The sequence below is a fragment of the Pipistrellus kuhlii genome, unplaced genomic scaffold (genome assembly GCF_014108245.1).
Source record: "Pipistrellus kuhlii isolate mPipKuh1 unplaced genomic scaffold, mPipKuh1.p scaffold_m20_p_20, whole genome shotgun sequence".
NCBI classification, from domain to species: Eukaryota; Metazoa; Chordata; class Mammalia; order Chiroptera; family Vespertilionidae; genus Pipistrellus; species Pipistrellus kuhlii.
Window position 1 is genome coordinate 17,850,574 of NW_023425516.1, and position 18,791 is coordinate 17,869,364.

The following is an 18,791-nucleotide window of genomic DNA, read 5'->3' on the forward strand; positions in this document are numbered from 1 at the left end:
CAACAGAACAGCATACATATCAAATCACATATTATCAACATATGTGTAACTCCATCTCTTGGGGAAAAAAATCCGCATTATTCACCGGCACACCTGGCACACCTATGATTACTTGGGCATCGACTCCTCCTGGTTGCACTGAGTCCCTGCCCGCTGGGGCCTGGTCTGCACCGTTCACCACGGAGCACGGGCCAGGCGGGCCAAGCGGGCCAGGCACGGGGAGGGCGCCTCGTCATTACTGTTTGTATTGAACGAATGAGGTTTCCGTGAGACCACGGACCCTGATTTGCAGTTTCATCCCAAGTGCCGGAGAGGCCTTCTACGTGTAGGCTGACTCAATCGGTAAAGGAAGAAGGATGTTAGGGCGGGAGGAAGTGCGAGCAAAGAAGAGGGCGAGAAAGTGAAAGAGAAGGAAAGGAGGAAGAGGAGGAGAAAGAGACTCAGCCTGAGAGAGGGGCGGAGGGACCCAGGGGAAGAGCGGAGGGGCGGCGGGGAGAGAGGACCGAATGAATGAATGAAGGCGCGCCGCCCTGCACGGATCGCTGAGCTCCGGCGGGCCGGGCGGGCGGTGCGTCTGGCTGCACGAGGTCCCGGCCGCTCCCGAAAAAGCCACCAGAGCGGGCGGCGCGATTCGATCCTCGGGTCACTGCAAGGATCCACTCTGGGGTCCGAGTCCCAGCCCGCAGCCGCCCCGCCGGCCCCGCCCCGGCGCGCGCGGGGCATTGTGGGAGTTGTAGTCCTTCCGGCCCCGCGGAGCGCGGCGTCGGCACCGGCGGGGCTCCGGCTCCTCTCGCGCTCGGTCCCGCGGCGTGGCCCGGGCAGCGGCCGGCCCGGCGGAGGCTCCGCGGCGCGGGCAGGGGATGTCCGCGCGTCCGCGCCCTCGGGCGGCGGAGTGGCCCCGGGCCCAGCGGTCGCCCCTGCCGCCGGCGCTCCGGGCGCAGGTAAGCGGGTCTCTCTCGGGGGGAGGCTGCGGGGCGGGAGGGCGGCGCGGCTGGGCCGACCCGGCTCCGCGGGAGGAGGAGGTGGGGGCCGGGCGGCTGCAGGCCCGCGGTCCCCGCGCCGGGAGACGCGGCCGCCGAGGATGCTCTGAGGCGCCGGCGCCCGCCTGCGCCCCACATCCCGGCCCGGCGAGGGGCCCGAGCTCCCCGGCGCTCGCTACGTGCCTGCGTTCGCGGCCCGGGTCGGGGGCATCACCCTCCTCCCGCCCCCCGTCCCCCGTCCCATCGCGGTCTCCTACTTATCCCCTCCACCCCCGCCTCGCCGCCTCCCCGTGACCCTCCTCCTGGATCCCTCTCCTTGCTTGCTCTCCCCTCCCCCCAACCCTGAGCTTCACCCACTTCCCCTATTTCCCGCGGTAACCCTCTCCCCTGCCCCCGAGGGATCCACACGAGCTTCGTTATTCCCTACTCATTAGCGGATTGTCCACTTTTCCCGTCCATCCCCCTCCTCCCCGGACCTCCTGGTATGGTCACCATCTGTATGAACCCAACCTCAGTCTCCCCCAGAGTGAGTGGATGCTGAGAAAGCTGGCCCAGAAAGTGGGGAGGAAAGGTCTTCGGGTCCCCACTGGGTGGAGGGGCGGCAGGCCTTGCTCACTTTGCCCCCCGCGCTGCCTGCTCCCTGCTGGGGAGCTTCTGGGGTGACCTGGCCTCACCCCTAAAAAGGACCAGAAGCTTTTTAGACTTGGGAAGCCCCTGGAATGGTATTGGGAACTGGGTTAAGCCGGTCAGAGCTATAGGTCTGTCCCCCAGGGAGGTGTTCATTGTATCAGAAGTTATACTGGATTGGACTTGCTCCCCAATGGGCCATGAACTTGAACTTGATTCCCCCCAAAGCAGACCGACCTTTAAGATCTGGAGTTGCATATTATTGAAGCGCAGAACTGCAGTGAGGTGTCCCCTTCCCTAATGAGGACAGAAACGGAACGTGAAAATGAACAGAGGTGTGAAGGAAGCCGGAAGTTGCTGTGGTCACTGAGACGGGAGCTGGGGGAGGGGGAATCCATGGGAGACGTGGCTTTGTCACTGGGTGCCAGAGGGTCAAATGTTTGAACCCACATTTAATCAACTGCCAATCACCCTGCTAATGTACTGGCCACCTTTAGTGTCACGGTTCAGCCATGAGCTTGTTAACCCACCTCTGGGCCCAGGGGCCCGGCTGCCTGTTTTGGGTAAAAGTAACGGACAGATCTGAAAAGCCCCAACTTCAGCTCAAGCTCTGTTTAGGATCTTGTGAACAGGGTCCGAGCCTGGAGCTCAGGGGGTCAGGATCTGTTGTTGCCTTTTGTCTATAGCTCAGTCTATAGCGATCTGTACATCCTGTCCTTGTGCAGAACGGCGCTTCCCCGAGGAGGGGGTAAGCAGGAGGGGGGCTCAGTGTAGCGATTCCTTCTTCCTCTTCCCTGTCCTCCTCATCTTCATTTTGATTGACTTAACCTCTAGCGCTGAGCAGGGCTGATGGGAACTAACACTTAACAGGTGTTTGTCAAATTATCAGCCTCTCACTCTGAGAACATTTCAGGAAACTGCTCCTCCTGAGAGAGGGTGTTTACAAGCTGCAGTTGAGCTCAGCGATGGGGGGAATCCCTTCGAGTCCAAGCTGCTTGCTGCCGTGCAGGTGACGGTTTCACGCTGGCGCTGGGGAATCCCGGGGTTCTGTGGCGAGATGGCTTGCAAACAAAGCACCTTTCACCCAAATGTTCCTTCCCATCTGGAGAGGAAACAGCTGCCTGTCGCGGTAGGACTGGGAGAGAACCAGGGGCCCCGAGGGGTCTCTTTCCAGCCCGTGGGGCCCAGCCTTGCCCTCATCTCCCACGTCTGTGATGAAATCAAGAACACGTGAGAGGAAAAAAAAAAAATTAGCGTGCGCCTAACCTCCCCAACTATTATAGAAACATAAAAACCACGCGTGACTATGCAGCACGTGTGTTTTGGACTTCCTGTACACCGTAGTCACGTGGTTCCATGTTCCTTCCCTAAGCTGGGAGGATGCAAAGAGGCAGTGCGTGATCACCTAAGGTTTCCCTTTTCGTTTTTGGCTTTGCAAGGCTGGAGACAAAGAATAAATAAAAAATCACTTGAGGCGTGTGGCCACAAGAGTGTCCAGAATCTACCTGTAGCTGCTGGAATTTCCTGTCCTGATTTATCTCTCCCTGAGGCCCCACCTTTGGTTTTGCTGGCTAAGCAAGGCGGATGCCACATGTCACAGCAGTCACCAGCGCACATACTGAATGCTCACCACGACACGATCGGAAGTGCTCGACATCCGTCATTCATCCTCATTCAGCGAGAGGAGCATCCCCCCCGTCTTACAGATGAGGAAACTGAGACTGAGAGAGGGGCAGTGACCTGTTCTTAATCTCTGCTCCATGGCAAGAACTTTCAGGCCACATGTGGTCCTGACAGGGGAGGGCCTAGCCCTCCCACATTTTTCCGTTACTCTCTCACCTTCCGGAGAGAGGAGGGGGAGGGCAGAGCACAAAACGAATTGTCTGAGTTATTTAGTCGCTCTCGATGAGGGGGACCCAGTAGCGCATAGACCTGGCTGTTGTCATCGGGTCAGGAACAGCAGGTGGCTGGCGGGTTTCGGCTGGGGAACATGATGAGGACCTTATAGACACGGGCAGCGTGGCTGCTGTGCCCTGATCACACCTCAGGTTCTAAGGACAATCAGGGTGCTGGACAGTGACCCTGGCCATCGGTAAAACACGTGGGAGAGTGTCTGTGTGTGTGTGTGGAGACGGTCAGAGACCGGAAAGGCTTTTACTCCCGTTCCCTCTCAGCGTGCCACTTTCATGGCAAGGAGTCTCCCAAGTGAGAGGTGAAATGTCCAGTGTCCGCCATTGCCAGGACCCCAGGGCGCCCACTTCCTGTTCCAGTCTCACTGAAGCTCATCCCGTGCCAGGAGGGCAGGGGGGACGAAATAAGAACGATGGCGGGCTAGGAAAACAGCGAAGTGCAAAATAGGCCATCTTAAAGTGCCTTTGCCGTTTTTCAAAATGCTCTGTGAGCCCACATCTCTCTTAAGGGGACAGAGAGTGAAGGGGGTAAGCATTTATTAAATAGCTACAATGAAAGTATAGCAGAATGGGTAGCTACCGCTTTGAAGTCATGGGATTTGTGAGCCCTTGGTGGCCGCAGGAACTTCGGGGAGCTGTAGGATGTCTGGGCCTCAGTGCCCTCATCTGTGAAATGGGAACACTAGTAGCTCCTAGGAAAGCTGTGAAACGCATGGGATGGCTATAATAGTCACACAGTACTCGATGCAGTTGGAACACCGCTGGTCTTTTGGGAAATGGGGGTGGTGGTAAAGTGGGGAGAGAATACACAAGGCTGAGAAGTGTGTATCCCCCACCAGCAAGGACCTTTCAAAACGATCTGGGACTTCACATTTCACGTGAGGAGTTTTCCCGGCGTAAACACTTATGCTGTGTTTTGTTTTGTTTTGTTTTGTTTTTCATCCAGGTTTGGACTTAAAAAAAAAAAATCGTTTCCTAGTGATCAACACCGCTCGCTGATGTGACACCAAGCAGCTCCTGCCGCTCTGCCCACAGCCCCTTTTGCCCAGAGTGGGGTGGTGGGCACAGGCGGCCTCGCCTGCCAATGCCACCCTTGGCGGGACCCGAGGAACAGGGGCAGCCATGCCGCCCCCCGCCCCCGCTGCCCCGCGCTAACCTGCCGAGTGCGGGCGCCCCGGGGACCCCGGAGGACTGACCGATCTGACCTTGCTTCACACCCACACCAACAGGCCGCTCCCCCACGATGTCGCTCGCGTGGCTGGCGGCCTGGAGCTGGTCGCTGGACGGCCTGCGGGACTGCATCGCCACGGGCATCCAGTCCGTGCGGGACTGCGACACCGCGGCCGTGGCCACCGTGGCCTGCCTGCTGGTCCTGTTCGCCTGGTACTGCTACCACGTGGGCCGGGAGCAGCCGCGGCCCTACGCCTCCGTGTCCTCGCTCCTGCAGGGCGGCGGGGACGCCGGCGGGCTGCAGAACGGGTACGCGTACTGCCAGTCCCCCGAGTGCGTGCGCTGCGCCCACCACGAGGGCCTCAACCAGAAGCTCTACCACAACCTGCAGGAGTACGCCAAGCGCTACTCCTGGTCGGGCATGGGCCGCATCCACAAGGGCATCCGCGAGCAGGGCCGCTACCTCACCGGCCGGCCCTCCATCCAGAGGCCCGAGGTCTTCTTCCTGCCCGACCTCCCCACGGCGCCCTACTTCCCCCGGGACGCCCAGCGGCACGACGTGGAGCTGCTGGAGCGCGGCTTTCCCGCCATCCTGGGCGAGTTCGAGGCGCTGTCCCAGGGCTTCTCCAACTGCGGCCTGCCGCAGGGCTGGAAGCTCAACAGCACGCCCCGCGGCGAGTGGCTCACCTTCTACCTGGTCAACCAGGGCGTGTGCGTGCCCGGGAACTGCCGCAGGTGCCCACGGACGTACCGCCTGCTCGGCAGCCTGCGGACCTGTATCGGGAACAATGTGTTTGGCAACGCGTGCATCTCCGTGCTCAGCCCCGGGACCGTGATCACGGAGCACTACGGGCCCACCAACATCCGCATCCGGTGCCACTTAGGTAGGTGGGTGGCGGGGCCGGGATCCCGCCCGGCGCGCACCCTTCTCAGCAGTGTCGGCCCGACTACCCGGGGAGGGGGGAGTGGGGGAGAATCCAGACACCCCAAAAGCTCAGTAGCAAGAAAGGTGCTCTTAAAAAAAAATATATACACACACACACACACACACACACACACACACGTATTTTCTGGCGTATAAGACGACTTTTGAAACGAAAAAAAGTCAACCGAAAATCGGGGGCAAAAGACCAAAATTGCACAAAAATTACCTGCAGATCTTGGTGGCAAAGTAAGTCTTTTCTTTGAAGTGGAGGGTAGTCTTATACAGCGAATATAGGCCTAAACCTATGTTTTAACTGTAAAATTAGGGGGTCGTCTTATACGCCGGAAAATACGGTGTGTGTGTGTGTGTGTGTGTGTATAATTGATTTTTTTACAGAGAGGAACAGAGAGCTAGAAACATCAATGAGAGAGAGTCATCGATCAGCCGCCTCCTGCACACCCCCCACTGGGGATGTGCCCGCAACCAGGGTACACGCCCTTGACCGGAATCAAACCCGGAACCTTTCAGTCCACAGGCCGACGCTCTATCCACTGAGCCAAACCGGTTTCGGCCAGAAGGGTGCTCTTTTCCCATCTTTCTCTGTGCTTCTCTCACAAGTTGATGAATCAACCTGTAAACAGTTTGACATCAGATTTGGGTAAAAAAAGACAAAAAAAGACACTCGTGACCAGTGTGAACCTGATAGTGACAGAAGCTGTGTCCAGGGGGAGCTGTCTGTGCTGATGGGCGTGGTCCCTGTCTGATACGGTAGCCGCTGGCCCCACGTGACCGCTGAGCGCTTGAGATGTGGTTCGTGCCACCGAGGGGCTCAGATTTTAACTTAATCTGAATTAAAACTTAAACAGCAGCAGGTGGCTAGTGGCTGATGGGCAGTGGCGCTGCGGAGCCGGAGACGGACACGGTGGCCACCGAGGTCCACGATGATGAAAGAGGCCGAGCGCCTCCTGGTACCCAGAGATACACAGATGCTCCGTGGGGAGGCTGCTCAGATCCTAGGGGCGTGGGGAAGGCGCGCATCGTGTGGGGCAGTGGTTTTGAGGACAGGGTTAGAGTCAGATTGCCCGTGTTTGCACCCCGGCCCCACCTCCCGCTGGCTGTGTTACTTTGGGCAAGTGACTTCACCGCTCTGAGCCTCCGTTTCCTCATTGGAAAGGTCGTCTTTTACAGAGTTCCTCTGAGCATCCCGGGGGAGATTGTGTTCTGAAAAGCGTTTGTTCACGCAGAGCATGATAGAGAGAGGGAGTACTTGCGAAAGGCAGGCTTGGAAACAGCTTGGTAAAAATGGGGTGTCAGTCCCCCAGAATGCCTCGTTCGTTCCTGGTGAGTCATGATAATGGCTTGGTTACCGGGGCGATGGCACCTCGGGTGAGCATCCCAGGCTGGGGGAGTGTGCCAGGAGCCAGGCCCAGCTCTGGGGAGCTCGCAGCGCTGCCTGGGGATCGGGATGGAGCGAGGGGAAACACACAAGGAGCCCGATGTGGCCAGAACAGGGCTCCTAGTCACTCCCACTGAGGAACCTCGGGGTGCACTGGGGGGCCCACATGCCCATGCCCCCCTCCCCCCGGCCTTCACTCACCCAGAGCCCTCTGCTTCTGTTCTCTCTGGAGACTATGACTAAAGTGTGGCTTCCACAGAGGCCTTCACTGCTTTAAAAAGCAAAAGGAACGGGATTCGAGCAGTTGACACCTTGGGTATTTCAAGGACAGGCAGAGCAGGGTCCAGGTGGCCTGGCTTTGTGGGTCTCTCTGTGCCTCAGTTTCCTCATCTGTGAAGTGGGGAGATCACAGGATCATTAGGGGGGTTACATAAACTAATATCTCCTATGGCTGCTCCACACAGTGCCTGGCACGTGACAGCATTGGATAAGCAGTCGCTGGTAGCTCTGGGGATCCGACACCGGGCTGGACCGTGTGATAAGGAACCCGTGAGACACGGCCTCTGCCCTCGGGAACAGTGGGGAACGAGCAGACTGCGGAAGCACATGCGCGTGGACGCTGAGTGACCTTGGAGCCACCGTGCTCCCCTCTGGAATGGAGGTAGTGCTCCCCGCCTGAGGGCCGGTGGAGGCCTGGCAGTGCTGTGCGTGTGAGGTGCTCGGAGGTCGAGAGCGGTCAGGTCAGGGGGGCCGTGAGGAACCTAAGAGCGGAGCTGGTCATCCACGTGACGGGTCACGATGAGCGAAATCCCTGTGCGAGGCACCAGGGTGCTCTCTGAGGTCAGAGGACGGGAGGGCTGCTCGGGGCAGGTGGGCTGGCCTTGAAGGGTGCAGTTGGGCAGGAAGTTGGGGGTTGGGGAGCCGTGTCTGGCTTGCTGGGGTGACCAGTGGTGGAGGCCGGGGTTGGAGGGCCTGGTGGGAGCAAACCACAGAATCTCCTCCTGCTCCCCCGTCAGGCTTGGTGTTAAGGCTGTGGGCAATGGGAACAACGCTTTGTTTTGTGGGTTTTTTTTGTTTTTTTTTAATAATATATTTTATTGATTTTTTACAGAGAGGAAGGGAAAGGAATAGAAAGCTAGGAACATCGATGAGAGAGAAACATCAACCAGCTGCCTCCTGCACACCCACCACTGGGGATGTGCCCGCAACCAAGGTACATGCCCCTGACCAGAATCGAATCCGACCCCTCAGTCTGCAGGCTGACACTCTATCCACTGAGCCAAACCGGTTTCGGCAACGCTGTTGTTTTAAAAGGCTTCTTTTTATGTTTTATAAAAACTTCAAAATGATGCAGGGAAGGGCGTTTGAGGATAGGTGAGGTGGAACTCAGGGTGGGCGTGCTGAGTGGGAAGGGCTGAGTAGTTGGCGAGAACCAAAGATTTGCCTCCTGTGTATAAATGCCTGTTGTGCATCCATGCAGTGTGTGTGTGTGTGTAAACCACACCCACACGGGTCCCTCCATGACCTGTGCTTCCCTCCGTGGCCAGCTGGTTACTGGCCGCCAGAAACAGCCGGCCACGTCCTGCTCCCAGCACAGCGGGAACCTTGGGAGGCGTCCCATCGGAGCGTGGCTCCTCCCCGTGGCCAGGCGAGCTCCGTGGTTGGCTCTGCTCACCGTTTCCTTCTCTCCACGGTCATGCCCACGTTCCTATCCGCCCAGGAAGGAAATAAGGGTGTGCTTGAGTCATGTGACCTTGAGTGTTGACAGAGAGGGAGGCCAGAGAATGAGGTCAGAAGCAGGGCCAGCAGGACAGGTGTCTGGGGGCCACACCTGTGCCGGTTACCTGGCTGTAGGTGGCGGAGGTACTTGTGATTTCAGGCGTGCCAAGCCTTGTTCTCCTTTCCTGCGTGCCATGTGCGTTGTGACTGGTGGTACTGTCCCTCCTCATGTGCCCAGTCACGTGCTGAGCCCTGTCCTGCGCCGCCTCCAGAGGTGGTGTCACTCAGCCTTGATTCCGTGCGGAACCAGGGACAGCTCCAGCCTGGCCACCACCCAGCAGTGTGTGTGGGGGGGGGGGGGGCGGGGAAGGGGAGCAGGGGGTGCTAGGACGGCCTGACCCCACTGCCATAAACCTCTAGGAAGCAGCCTCTGACCATTACCAGGCAGGTGTCTCCGGGGCGGCGGGCACTCATCCAAAGGGCTAACCCGCAGGAAAAGGTAGATAAAAATGCATGTTCAGCAACTTCTCGCTAATAAGCACAATTCGACTCTCCGTTTTCTCCCGTGCGTGTGCCGTCAGGGTGCCGGGCCAGCAGATCGGCTTGTGTTTGCCTCGCCCACCCTCAGTGTCGGCCGCCAGCCTTGTGAAGCGGGCCTGGTGGGCAGAGCCTTTTCTCCACCTGCTCCATCAGTGGTTGGCGGGGAGAGCGGCGAACCCTGAGCCAGAGGGAGGCCTGGGCATGTGGGACTGGCCCGGGCCATGTGCGGGGCCTGTCTCAAACCCAGGAGCCACCTGGATTCTCATTTGGGGGAGTATTGATTACTTCTGCCAACTGAACTGGTTTGTGAGCAAGAGGCAGGTGTGGTGGGCCACTGGAGGCTGGAGCAGAGTGTGGGGGAGGCAGGGGGGGACGAAGCAGGGGGCTGGCAAGCCAGCAAGACACACCTTTTTCTGCTTTACCATGGCGAATGGCAACCAGCCATTCAGTGTGTCTCAGAGAAAGGAGAGCTTCTCTCTGAAACCCCGGGGTGGACCGTCCCTGCAGACAAGCGCCGTCCTGAAGACCTTCTCCGCCTGCACCAGCCAGTGCGGTCACGCATGAAGGGGGTGTGGCCTGGGGGGGCTCTTCATTTGAGCCAGCGGCTGGCCTCCTGACCCCCAGCACTTGTTAACAGTAGTGGGAGGTCTCAGTTTCAAAGTCAGAACAGACGGTCTCAGCTGATTCAATGAAATGTGCTATTGATGGTTGAAACTTACCATTAACTGCAGGAAAACGAGCAACCACTTACCTACCACTGCTACTAATGTAATAGCCAGCATTTAAATCATGCTGGCCAGTGTTGTAAGAGCCTGTTTTTATGAAGCCAGACAGTTTGGATTCAGATCTCAGCTCCTGCCAGGACTAAATAGTGACCTCCAGCAGGTCCCTTAGCTTCTCTATATCCGCTTGCTCCGTCCGGGAAGAGGTGAAGTGAGGTCTGTAAAGAGTTTGTTTAACACAAGCCTGCACACAGTCAGTCTTCAGATACTAGTAGCAAGGACAGTGGTGGAGTCGCACTGGCAGGTAAGTATGCTAACCTCCCCTCTTTACAGACAAGGCGGCTGTGGCTCAGAGAGACGCGTGCTTGCCAAAGTCACGCAGCAGATACGCGTCCGAGTCAGTGATCGGATCCCAGGGCCTCTGTCCCTCCCCCGGCTCCGCGCGGCCTGTGTTAGAATTCTTACTGCATTCGTGCTTCCCGGAACCATCCGTTTTTGGCTCCGACAGTGCATTAAAATACCCTGCCTGTGAGAGAAAAGGCTGTCATCTCCTGTTTGTCATAGGGACACTGCCGACGGGCCCAGGGGCTGTGCTTGTCACAGTGAGTCACTGAGGACGGATGAGAGCATCCCAGTCCCAGCCCCTCCGCCAGGGCCTGCTTCCCCGGACCTCCCGGGCCGGGCACCAGGCATGGGCCTTGCCGCCGGCGCTGTAAGCATGTGGCTCCGCAGAAGGTGTTGCTCCATGTCCTCCTGGAGCTCGGGCGTTCTCTTGCGGGTGTCCTCCGGTTTCCCAGCATGGAGCCGGGGAAACCTCCATCCACAACATGCCATCCTCAGGCCTCCAAATGGATGGAAGAGTTGGAACCCAAAGAGGGGGGCAGCGTGTGAGCCTTGGCGTCTTTGACTTCACCTAGAGCAGCTCTACAGGTGGGACTGTAGGAAACACGGTTACTGAAAGGCGGGGTTCTGAACTGCTCCCTCAGTTTCCCGGGGTCCTAGGGCGATCCTCGGTGCCCGGCGTTAGCAGAGGAGCCCAGGACCCCGAGCAGAATAAGCCAATGGAGGATTGAGTTTTCCCAAGGAGATCAGAGGGGGTCCAGGTGCTTACCCCGCATTTGCCCTATTGAACTACCCCTCTCCCCACATAGAGGCCCCAGGGGTGAGGACCAAGATTGGAAGTCGAGAGCTGCCTGCCCCCCAACTTCCGGCCATTCCTGACGTCCGGCCCCACGACTTCCGGTCACCCTGACTTCCAGCCACTCTGACTTCCGGTCACCTTGACTTTGGCCACCCTGACTTCCGGCCATGCCTGATCTCACCTGCCTTCACTCTCTGCTCTTTTTTCCTCCCCAAGGTCTGAAAACCCCAAGTGGCTGTGAGCTGGTGGTGGGGGGCGAGCCCCAGTGTTGGGCAGAAGGCCGCTGCCTTCTCTTTGACGACTCTTTCCTGCACACCGCATTCCATGAAGGTGAGTTCCCGCTGCTCTTTTATTTATTTACTTCATTAAATTGGTTGCGGTGCCGTGGGTCAACATGAACATCCAGGTTTCGTGTGTGGATTTTTATGTTACCAGATCTGTCTATTGCACCGGGCGATCACCACCCAACGTCAAGTCTCCTGTCACCTCATAGTAGGACCCCCTTCCTTCTGGCAGCCACCACTTTGTTTTTGTGTTCATACGTTTCAGTTTTATATCCCACAGTGAAATCATACGGTTCTCAGCCTTTTCTGTCTGACTTATTTCCTTTAGCATAATGTTCCCAGGGTCCATCCACGGGGTTGCAAATGGCACTCTTTCATGCTTGTTTATGGCTGAGTAGCATTCCATTGAGTGTATGGACCACATCATCTTCATCCAGTCCTCTATGGCAGGACACTTTGGTTGTCTCCATGCCTTGGCCACCGTGAATAATGTTGCAATGGACACGGGGGCGCATAGTCTTTGCGAATACATGATTTTGAGTTTTTCATGGATATACCCTGGAGTGAGGTTGCTGGGTTATATGGTAGCTCTATGCTTAATGTTTTGAGGAGTCACCAGAACTGCTTTCCACAGTGGTGATGCCCGTCTACATTCCCACCAGCAGTGAATGCAGGTTCCCTTTTCCCCCCACAATCTCTCCAACACTTGTTATTGCTTGTCTTTTTTCTAACAGCCACTCGGACAGGTGTGTGGTGGCCTCATTGTAGTTTTGATTTGCATTTCCCTAATTGTCAGGGAAGTTGAACATCTTTTCATATATCTTGGGAGAGGTGTATTTTCAGGTCCTTTGCCCACTTTTTTATTGGATTGTTTGTTTGGTGTTGAGTTTTATGAATTTTTTAAATATATTTTGGGAATCAAACCTTTGTCGGAACAACTGTTTGCAAATATAATTTCCCATTGGCTGGCTGCGTGTTTGTTTTGTTGTCAGTTTCTTTTGCTGTGCAGAAGCTTTTTAGTTTGTTATCGTTCCATTCATTATTTTTGCCTTTACATCCCTTGCCTTTAGGGTCAAGTCCATAAAATGTCCTGTCAGGTCCATGAGTTTGGTACCTATGTTTTCTGCTGCGTAACTTATAGTTTCGGGTCTTATGTGTAGGTCTTTGATCCATTTTAAATTAATTTATGTACATGGGGACAAACTGTAATCCAGTTTCATTCATTTGCATGTGGCTTTCCAGTTTTCCCAGCACCATTTATTGAAGAGACTACCATTACTCAGATGTGTTTCTGGCTCTGTTGCATGTGGTTATCTGTCCATATGCATGTGGTTTTATAGCTGGATTCTCTACTCTGATCCATTGATCTGTGTGTATGTTTCTCTGCCAATACCATGCTGTTTTGATTATTGTAACTCTGTATTTTAATTTGAAGTCAGGTACCGTGATACCTCCAACTTCGTTCCTTTTTTTTTTTTTTTTTTTTTTTTTTCCAGCATGGCTTTGGCTATTCTGAGTCTTTAATGGTTCCATACAAATCTGATGATTTCTCATTCCATTTCTTTAAAAAATGATATTGGGATTTTGAAGGGGATTGCATTAAATATCTATATGGCCATTTTAACTATGTTGATTCTTCCAATCCATGAACATGGGATGTTTTTCCATTTTGTTGTGTCTTTTTCAATCTTTTTATTTTAGTAATGCTTTGTAACTTTTAGTATATAGATCTTTCACATTCTTTGTTAAGTTTAATCCTACCTCAACATAATAAAGGCCATCTATGATAAACCCTTAGTGTGAGAAATTGAAAGCTTTTTCCCTAAGATCAGAAACAAGAAAGGATGTCCACTCTCATCACTCTTATTCAACATAGTCCTGGAAATCCTAACAAGAGCAATAAGGCAAGAGAAATAAATAAGAGGCATTCAAATAGGGAAGGAAGAAGTCAAACTGTCACTTTTTGCGGATAGGAAACCCTAAAGACTCTACCAGAAAACTACTAGAAACAATAAACAAATGCAGACAGGTTGCAGGATACAAAATCAATGTGCAAAAATCCATTGCCTTCCCGTATACTCACAACAAAACTCCAGAGAAAGAAATGGAAAAGACCATTCCTTTTGCAATAGCAACCAAAAGAATAAAATGCCTGGGTATTGCTGCCCTTCTAAAATGAACTTTATTTTTAGAGACGTTTTAGGTTTCCAGAAAAATGGAGCAGAAAGTACACAGCACCCTCCCTCATCCCGATACACAGTTTCCACTTTTGCTAGCATCTGGCATTAGCGTGGTGCATCTGTTACAACTGACGGAGCTCATAGTGACATGCTGTTGTTAACTAAGTGGATAGTCTGCACTAGGGTTCGCTCTATGTTGAACATTCTGTGGGCTTTGGCAAACATATAATGACATGTATGGACCATGACAAGATCACACGGGATAGCTTCATACCCCTCTCCCTCTGCCTGCACCTGTTCCGCACTCTGCTAGGAAGCCAGGATCACATTCCCGACCAGAGAGCAGGTCTGGGCTGGAAAGCTCACCGCGGGTCCTGGGTCCGAGCTGCTCCAACCTCTCCTCTCTCACCCCCACCCCAGGTGCGGCGGAGGATGGCCCGCGGGTGGTGTTCATGGTGGACCTGTGGCATCCGAATGTGGCCGCGGCGGAACGGCAGGCCCTGGACTTCATCTTTGCTCCGGGCCGATGAGAACACGTCCCGGGCCAGGTCGGCGAGAGAGGCCTGGGGCCAGCCTGGACGGACAGCCGGGGGGACGGCCAGGCCCGGCCCGGCGCCCGCGTTGAACGATCCCATGCTCAGAAACCTGCCTCGACAGAAAGCGCTCCTTCGGGGTTTTTATGCCGTGCGGGGTCCCTCTCTCCTCCCGTTGTCAGTGGGACATTTCCGCTCTGTCTTTCCTTAGAGGTCTTTTTCCCTCCGTCCGTCCGTTCGTTTGCTTCTGCGGTTCGTTCCCGCTAACGACGCGGTCCTGGGCTCTGGGGCCAGAGGCTGGCGCCCCCGTTGGCAGTGTCACGTTGCCGCTGGCCCTTTTCAGTGTGAAGGTAACAACGTAAAGCTGCTTGTGGCCGCCATACAAGACAGAAAACACTGCAACCCAGAGCGCTGGAGAGTGGCCTCCGCTGCTGTCGCCGTCACAAGGGGGACCCTCCGCCCCCCAGGCAGGTGGAGGCTGCAGGCCCTGCCCCCGGCCAGCTGCATGGGCAGGACGGACACGTCAGGGGCAGGACGGACACGGTCAGGGACACGCATGGCCTGGGGAAATGTCACCATCCGCTCACCCCACCGCAAACCGTGTTCATCTGATGGCGGAGAGCGTGCGGCTGCGGGACCAGAGGCTTTTCTGCCACGTGGCTCTCCTTCCGAGCCGAGGCTGGTGTCCTCGGGCGGGGCTCCCACGGATCGGCCGCAGAAGGTGTACGTCACTTACCTCACTGCCCACAGAAGCCCCACTGCCACCCGGGCCCGCACAGTCCCCGTCTGAGCCGTTCTGACGATGACCTCCGAGGCCACCTGGTCGGCCCACTGGGGCTGTGACGGGCCAGGCCTGCACGTGTCCAGTGACACCTGGGAAGCCGTTTCCCGGCAGAACCGGAACTCTGGGTGTGACCCAAGTGTCTGTTTCGTTTGGAGTTTCGTGGCCTATGATTTTCCATTTACATGTCTGTACATAAATGTGCAAACGCTGGACTCAGAAACAGCGGGAGAGTCAGCCCTGTGGCCTTGTTATTGGCAGCCAAAGCGAATGTGTGAGACAGGATCCCCGGAAGACCTACAGACCCAAAGGGCCCTGGTCCCCGGAGCTGGCCCGGCCCTTCCATCTCCTGTGAAGGGCAGGGCCAGGAGGGGGCGCTAAGTCTAGAAACATCCTCCTGTTAGCTGAGGTGTGGAGGGCAGCTCCTCCTTCCATACGAGATGCCGGCTTGCATCATGGGTAACGGCAGCGTCAGGTCGGTGAGGCCGTGACACGGTTCAAATACAAGCCTGTCACAGGGGCAGGCCCCGTGATCCATCCACATGGAAGCCAGCAGCTTCTGTGAGAAGGAACCACGACCTGCAGCGCACTAGCAGATCCTAGCAAGCGAGCCGAGATGACGTGTCTGCGGTTGAGTGAAATGTCTGTGAGGTATTTCCCAGTGACTAGGATGCAGGAAAGGGCAGACCTTTCAAAGCACCGAAGTTCTCTTTACTTGTGTTTGTTCAGGAGTCACCGAGGCGCATGATTTCTCTGCACACCGACCACTCTGCGTTTACAAAGCCAACAGCCCGCGCAGGCGCCCGTCTGCCTGTGCTCGTGTGACGGGATGGGGACCAGGAGGCCAATAAAGGGTCTCGCTGAAAACCACTGTGCAGCGGTGACGTTGTCTGTTGGGCAGGAGCCCTGAGAGGGGCACAGGTCTGAGTCGGAGGCTCTTGGCTTTTGGATGGTGTCCCAGCGGCAGGCGGGACCCTCACGGTGTAACCGTGACTGAAGCAGGATGTTCTAAGATAGCAGGCGGGGGGCGGGAGAAACAAGAACAGGCCCACGGAAGGTCACAGAATGGCCAGGGTCACCCTGGCAAAGAGCAGGGACTCGGCGTAGGGAAAGCTGGTGCCAGGACTCAGTGCCAGGTCTCCTTCCCACGTGACCTCTGGCCAGTCCCGCAGCCTCTGGGAGCCTCACATGGCGCCGCTGTAGGGATGGTCCCTGCCAGGCAAAGCCATGGTGCTGGTCCCTTCCTGCCATGGCCGTGGTTCCAGGAAGTTCCAGAAAAACGGGAGGAGCAGGATGGGTGAGGCAGAGTGGATGAACACATCTGATCCGGAGGGGGGCAGGGGGTGGCGGCCAGGGCAGCCGTAGAAGCAGGTTCCCCAGTAGCCACAATTAGAAAAATGTCCCCTTTGTCTCAGGAGAGGGACAGATGGCCCTGGTGGCCTGGAACCCCAGAGCAGTCTGGCTGCCAGGTGTTTTCCCACGCAAGCCTGCTCCCAGCCCACAGCCCTGGCTCCCAGCTGGGCCGCCCTGGCAAACGGGAGAGCAGCGCTCGCTGGAGACCACGGTGTCTCTCTCTCCAGGGTGCGCCGCCAACGAGGCAGCTGCTGAAGTACTTGGTGTGCTTCGGCCTGGGACGCTCAGGGCGACAAAGGGGCCAGCGTGTCCGCCCAGCTCCGGTGAGAAGCCTGCCTCTGCCCCGAGGCAGCCTGCGTCCGCTCCGAGGCCAGGCTGCACAAGGTCACATCCCAGTCTCCCAGGCACCTGCTCATCAGCCCCCAACTCATCCAGATTCTCTGGGTTCTGAGCCCCTTGGTGACCGTGACCACACCTGTAATGACTACCCTACAGCTTGGAGTGGGGGAGGGGGCGGTACGCCTGATCACGGGTTCTTGACCTTGGCTGCACACTACAGTCAGTATTTTGAGAAATACCGATGCCCCAGGCACTTCGTTTCTTGGTTCAGGGGGTGTGGTCCAGTCCTGGTGTTTGTTTCAACCCTTTCCGTGCCTGGGTTCCCATGTGGGACTGGAACCGAGGGCTCTGCCCCGAATAGCAAACATAGGAAAGCCTTTGGACCAGGCAGCGGGAGATGAGAGAGAGTCTGGGCCGGGCCCCTGTGTGATGATGGGCAGGCCACCCCCTGGCCTCGAGGGGACGGGCAGTGTTTTAAACACCCTGGTGAGCCACTCACAAGACCATCACACCCCTATTCTCATTCCTTGGGTTAACGGGAGGTGACCCAGCCCCAGTTGCAGGGCTTTGTTTAGGATCCAGAACCGACCAATCAGAGCCTTCCAAACTCTTGGCTATTCAGAGATTGCGCCAGGGCCGGGCACATGACCCTCTCCGCACTCATCGAAGTCTTTTAAACCCCTGGACAGTCAGATTGGGTCAGGGCTGCGCATATGATTCAAATCCTTTGCTGGGACCATTGAGAAAGAGAGGCAACTTGTCAGTGATGGACTGAGGATCTAGTGCAAAGAAAATTTGAGAGTGAAAGCCACAGAGAAAAAGAGATTTCCCCCCCCTCCCCTCCCATCCGCCCCAACCTTGGGGATCATCTGAGCCTAACAAACTTTTCCTGAAACCAGCTCTACCTCTGGACTTTTCAGTTACATGAGCCAATAAGCTTCCCCCTTTATCCTTTTCTTTTTAAAATCCTTCTTGTTGGAAGTATTACATATGCCCCCCCTTCCCCCCACTGACCCCTTGTAGCCGGCCCTGCCCCTGCCTTCACCGCCCTGTTGTCCCCGTCTATGGGTTATGCTATCGATATGCATACAGGTTTCTTGGTCGATCTCTTCCCATCCGCTCACCCCCGCCTTCCCTCTGAGACTCGATAGTCTGTCCCATGCTTCCGTGTCTCTGGATCTATTTTGCTCATCAGTTTATTTTGTTCATTAGATTCCACATACGAGTGAGATCATGTGATACTTGTCTTTCTCTGACTGGCTTATTTCACTTAATACTCTTCAGGTCCCTCCATGCTGTCTCTAAGGGTAAGAGATCCTTTTTTGGCTGCTGCGTGGTATTCCATGGTGTAGATGCACCACAGCTTTTTTATCCACTCGTCTGCTGATGGGCACTTGGGCTCTTTCCAGATCCTAGCTACTGTAAATTGCGCTGCTATGAACTAGAGTGTATATATTCTTTCTGATTGGTGGTTTAGGTTTCTTAGGATATATTCTTGGAAGTGGGGTCTCTGAGTCAAATGGCAGTTCCATATTTAATTTTTTGAGGAAACTCCATACTGTTCTTCACGGTGGCTGCTCTAGTCTGCACTGGGGCTCCCTTTTCTCCACTTCCTCACCAGCACTTACTCGTTGTTGATTTGTTGATGGTAGCCATTCTGACAGTGTGAGGTGGTACCTCATTGTTTTAATTTACATCTCTCTGATGATCAGTGACTTCGAGGGTCCCCCTTTATTCTTAAGCCAAGTTTGAGTCATGGTTTCTATCCCTTTCCACCAAAAAGTCCTCATCCGCTCTGAGCCTCAACTATAAAGTGAGGACAGTGCCTACTTTCAGGCCTAAGACAACATGTCACATTCTGGGTGGGTTGAGCATGCTCCAGACATGTTTTTAAAATGTAAACACGAGAACAAAGGTGAGTACAACACGCTGTTCCCAAGGACCACTGCGGCCTGCCGCCAGCACCCCCATAACCTTGCCTCCCCAGCGGTGTCTTGCTAAGCAGATGTGAGCACAGGGAGCAGGACGAAATAAGGCCACATATTTCCGAGCTGCTGACAGATGGCAGCAAGAATACTCAGGCAGATTGTAGCGTCAGGTGGCAGCAGGCAGCGCACATGGGTTGACTGACTTTCTGCCTCCCTCCCAGGCACACACGTTGGTCCTGATTCCTAGTTACCCCCACCTTCCC

At 55.7% G+C, this 18,791-nt stretch overlaps 1 protein-coding gene across 2 annotated transcripts; it reads left to right on the top strand.

Annotated features, from left to right (window-relative positions):
• Positions 1-771: 771 nt before the first annotated feature.
• Positions 772-15,779, top strand: ASPHD2 (aspartate beta-hydroxylase domain containing 2). Of its 2 annotated transcripts, XM_036449809.2 has the most exons (4): positions 782-941; positions 4,464-5,571; positions 11,347-11,460; positions 14,015-15,779. In XM_036449809.2, exons 2-4 carry the CDS (start codon positions 4,761-4,763, stop codon positions 14,122-14,124), a joined length of 1,035 nt encoding a protein of 344 aa, XP_036305702.1. In that variant the 5' UTR covers positions 782-941; positions 4,464-4,760; the 3' UTR covers positions 14,125-15,779. The 2 variants fall into 2 exon arrangements, with proteins under 2 accessions (XP_036305703.1, XP_036305702.1); XM_036449810.2 differs by lacking the exons at positions 11,347-11,460; positions 14,015-15,779 and adding an exon at positions 11,141-11,272 and having other exon boundaries at positions 772-941.
• The last annotated feature ends 3,012 nt before the right edge of the window (positions 15,780-18,791 follow it).

Coding starts and splice junctions, on each gene's coding strand:
- ASPHD2 (XM_036449809.2), top strand. CDS start 4,761: ATGTCGCTCGCGTGGCTGGCGGCCTGGAGCTGGTCGCTGGACGGCCTG. Junction 5,572..11,346: donor CCGCATCCGGTGCCACTTAG/GTAGGTGGGTGG, acceptor TTCCTCCCCAAG/GTCTGAAAACCCCAAGTGGC. Junction 11,461..14,014: donor GCACACCGCATTCCATGAAG/GTGAGTTCCCGC, acceptor CCCCCACCCCAG/GTGCGGCGGAGGATGGCCCG.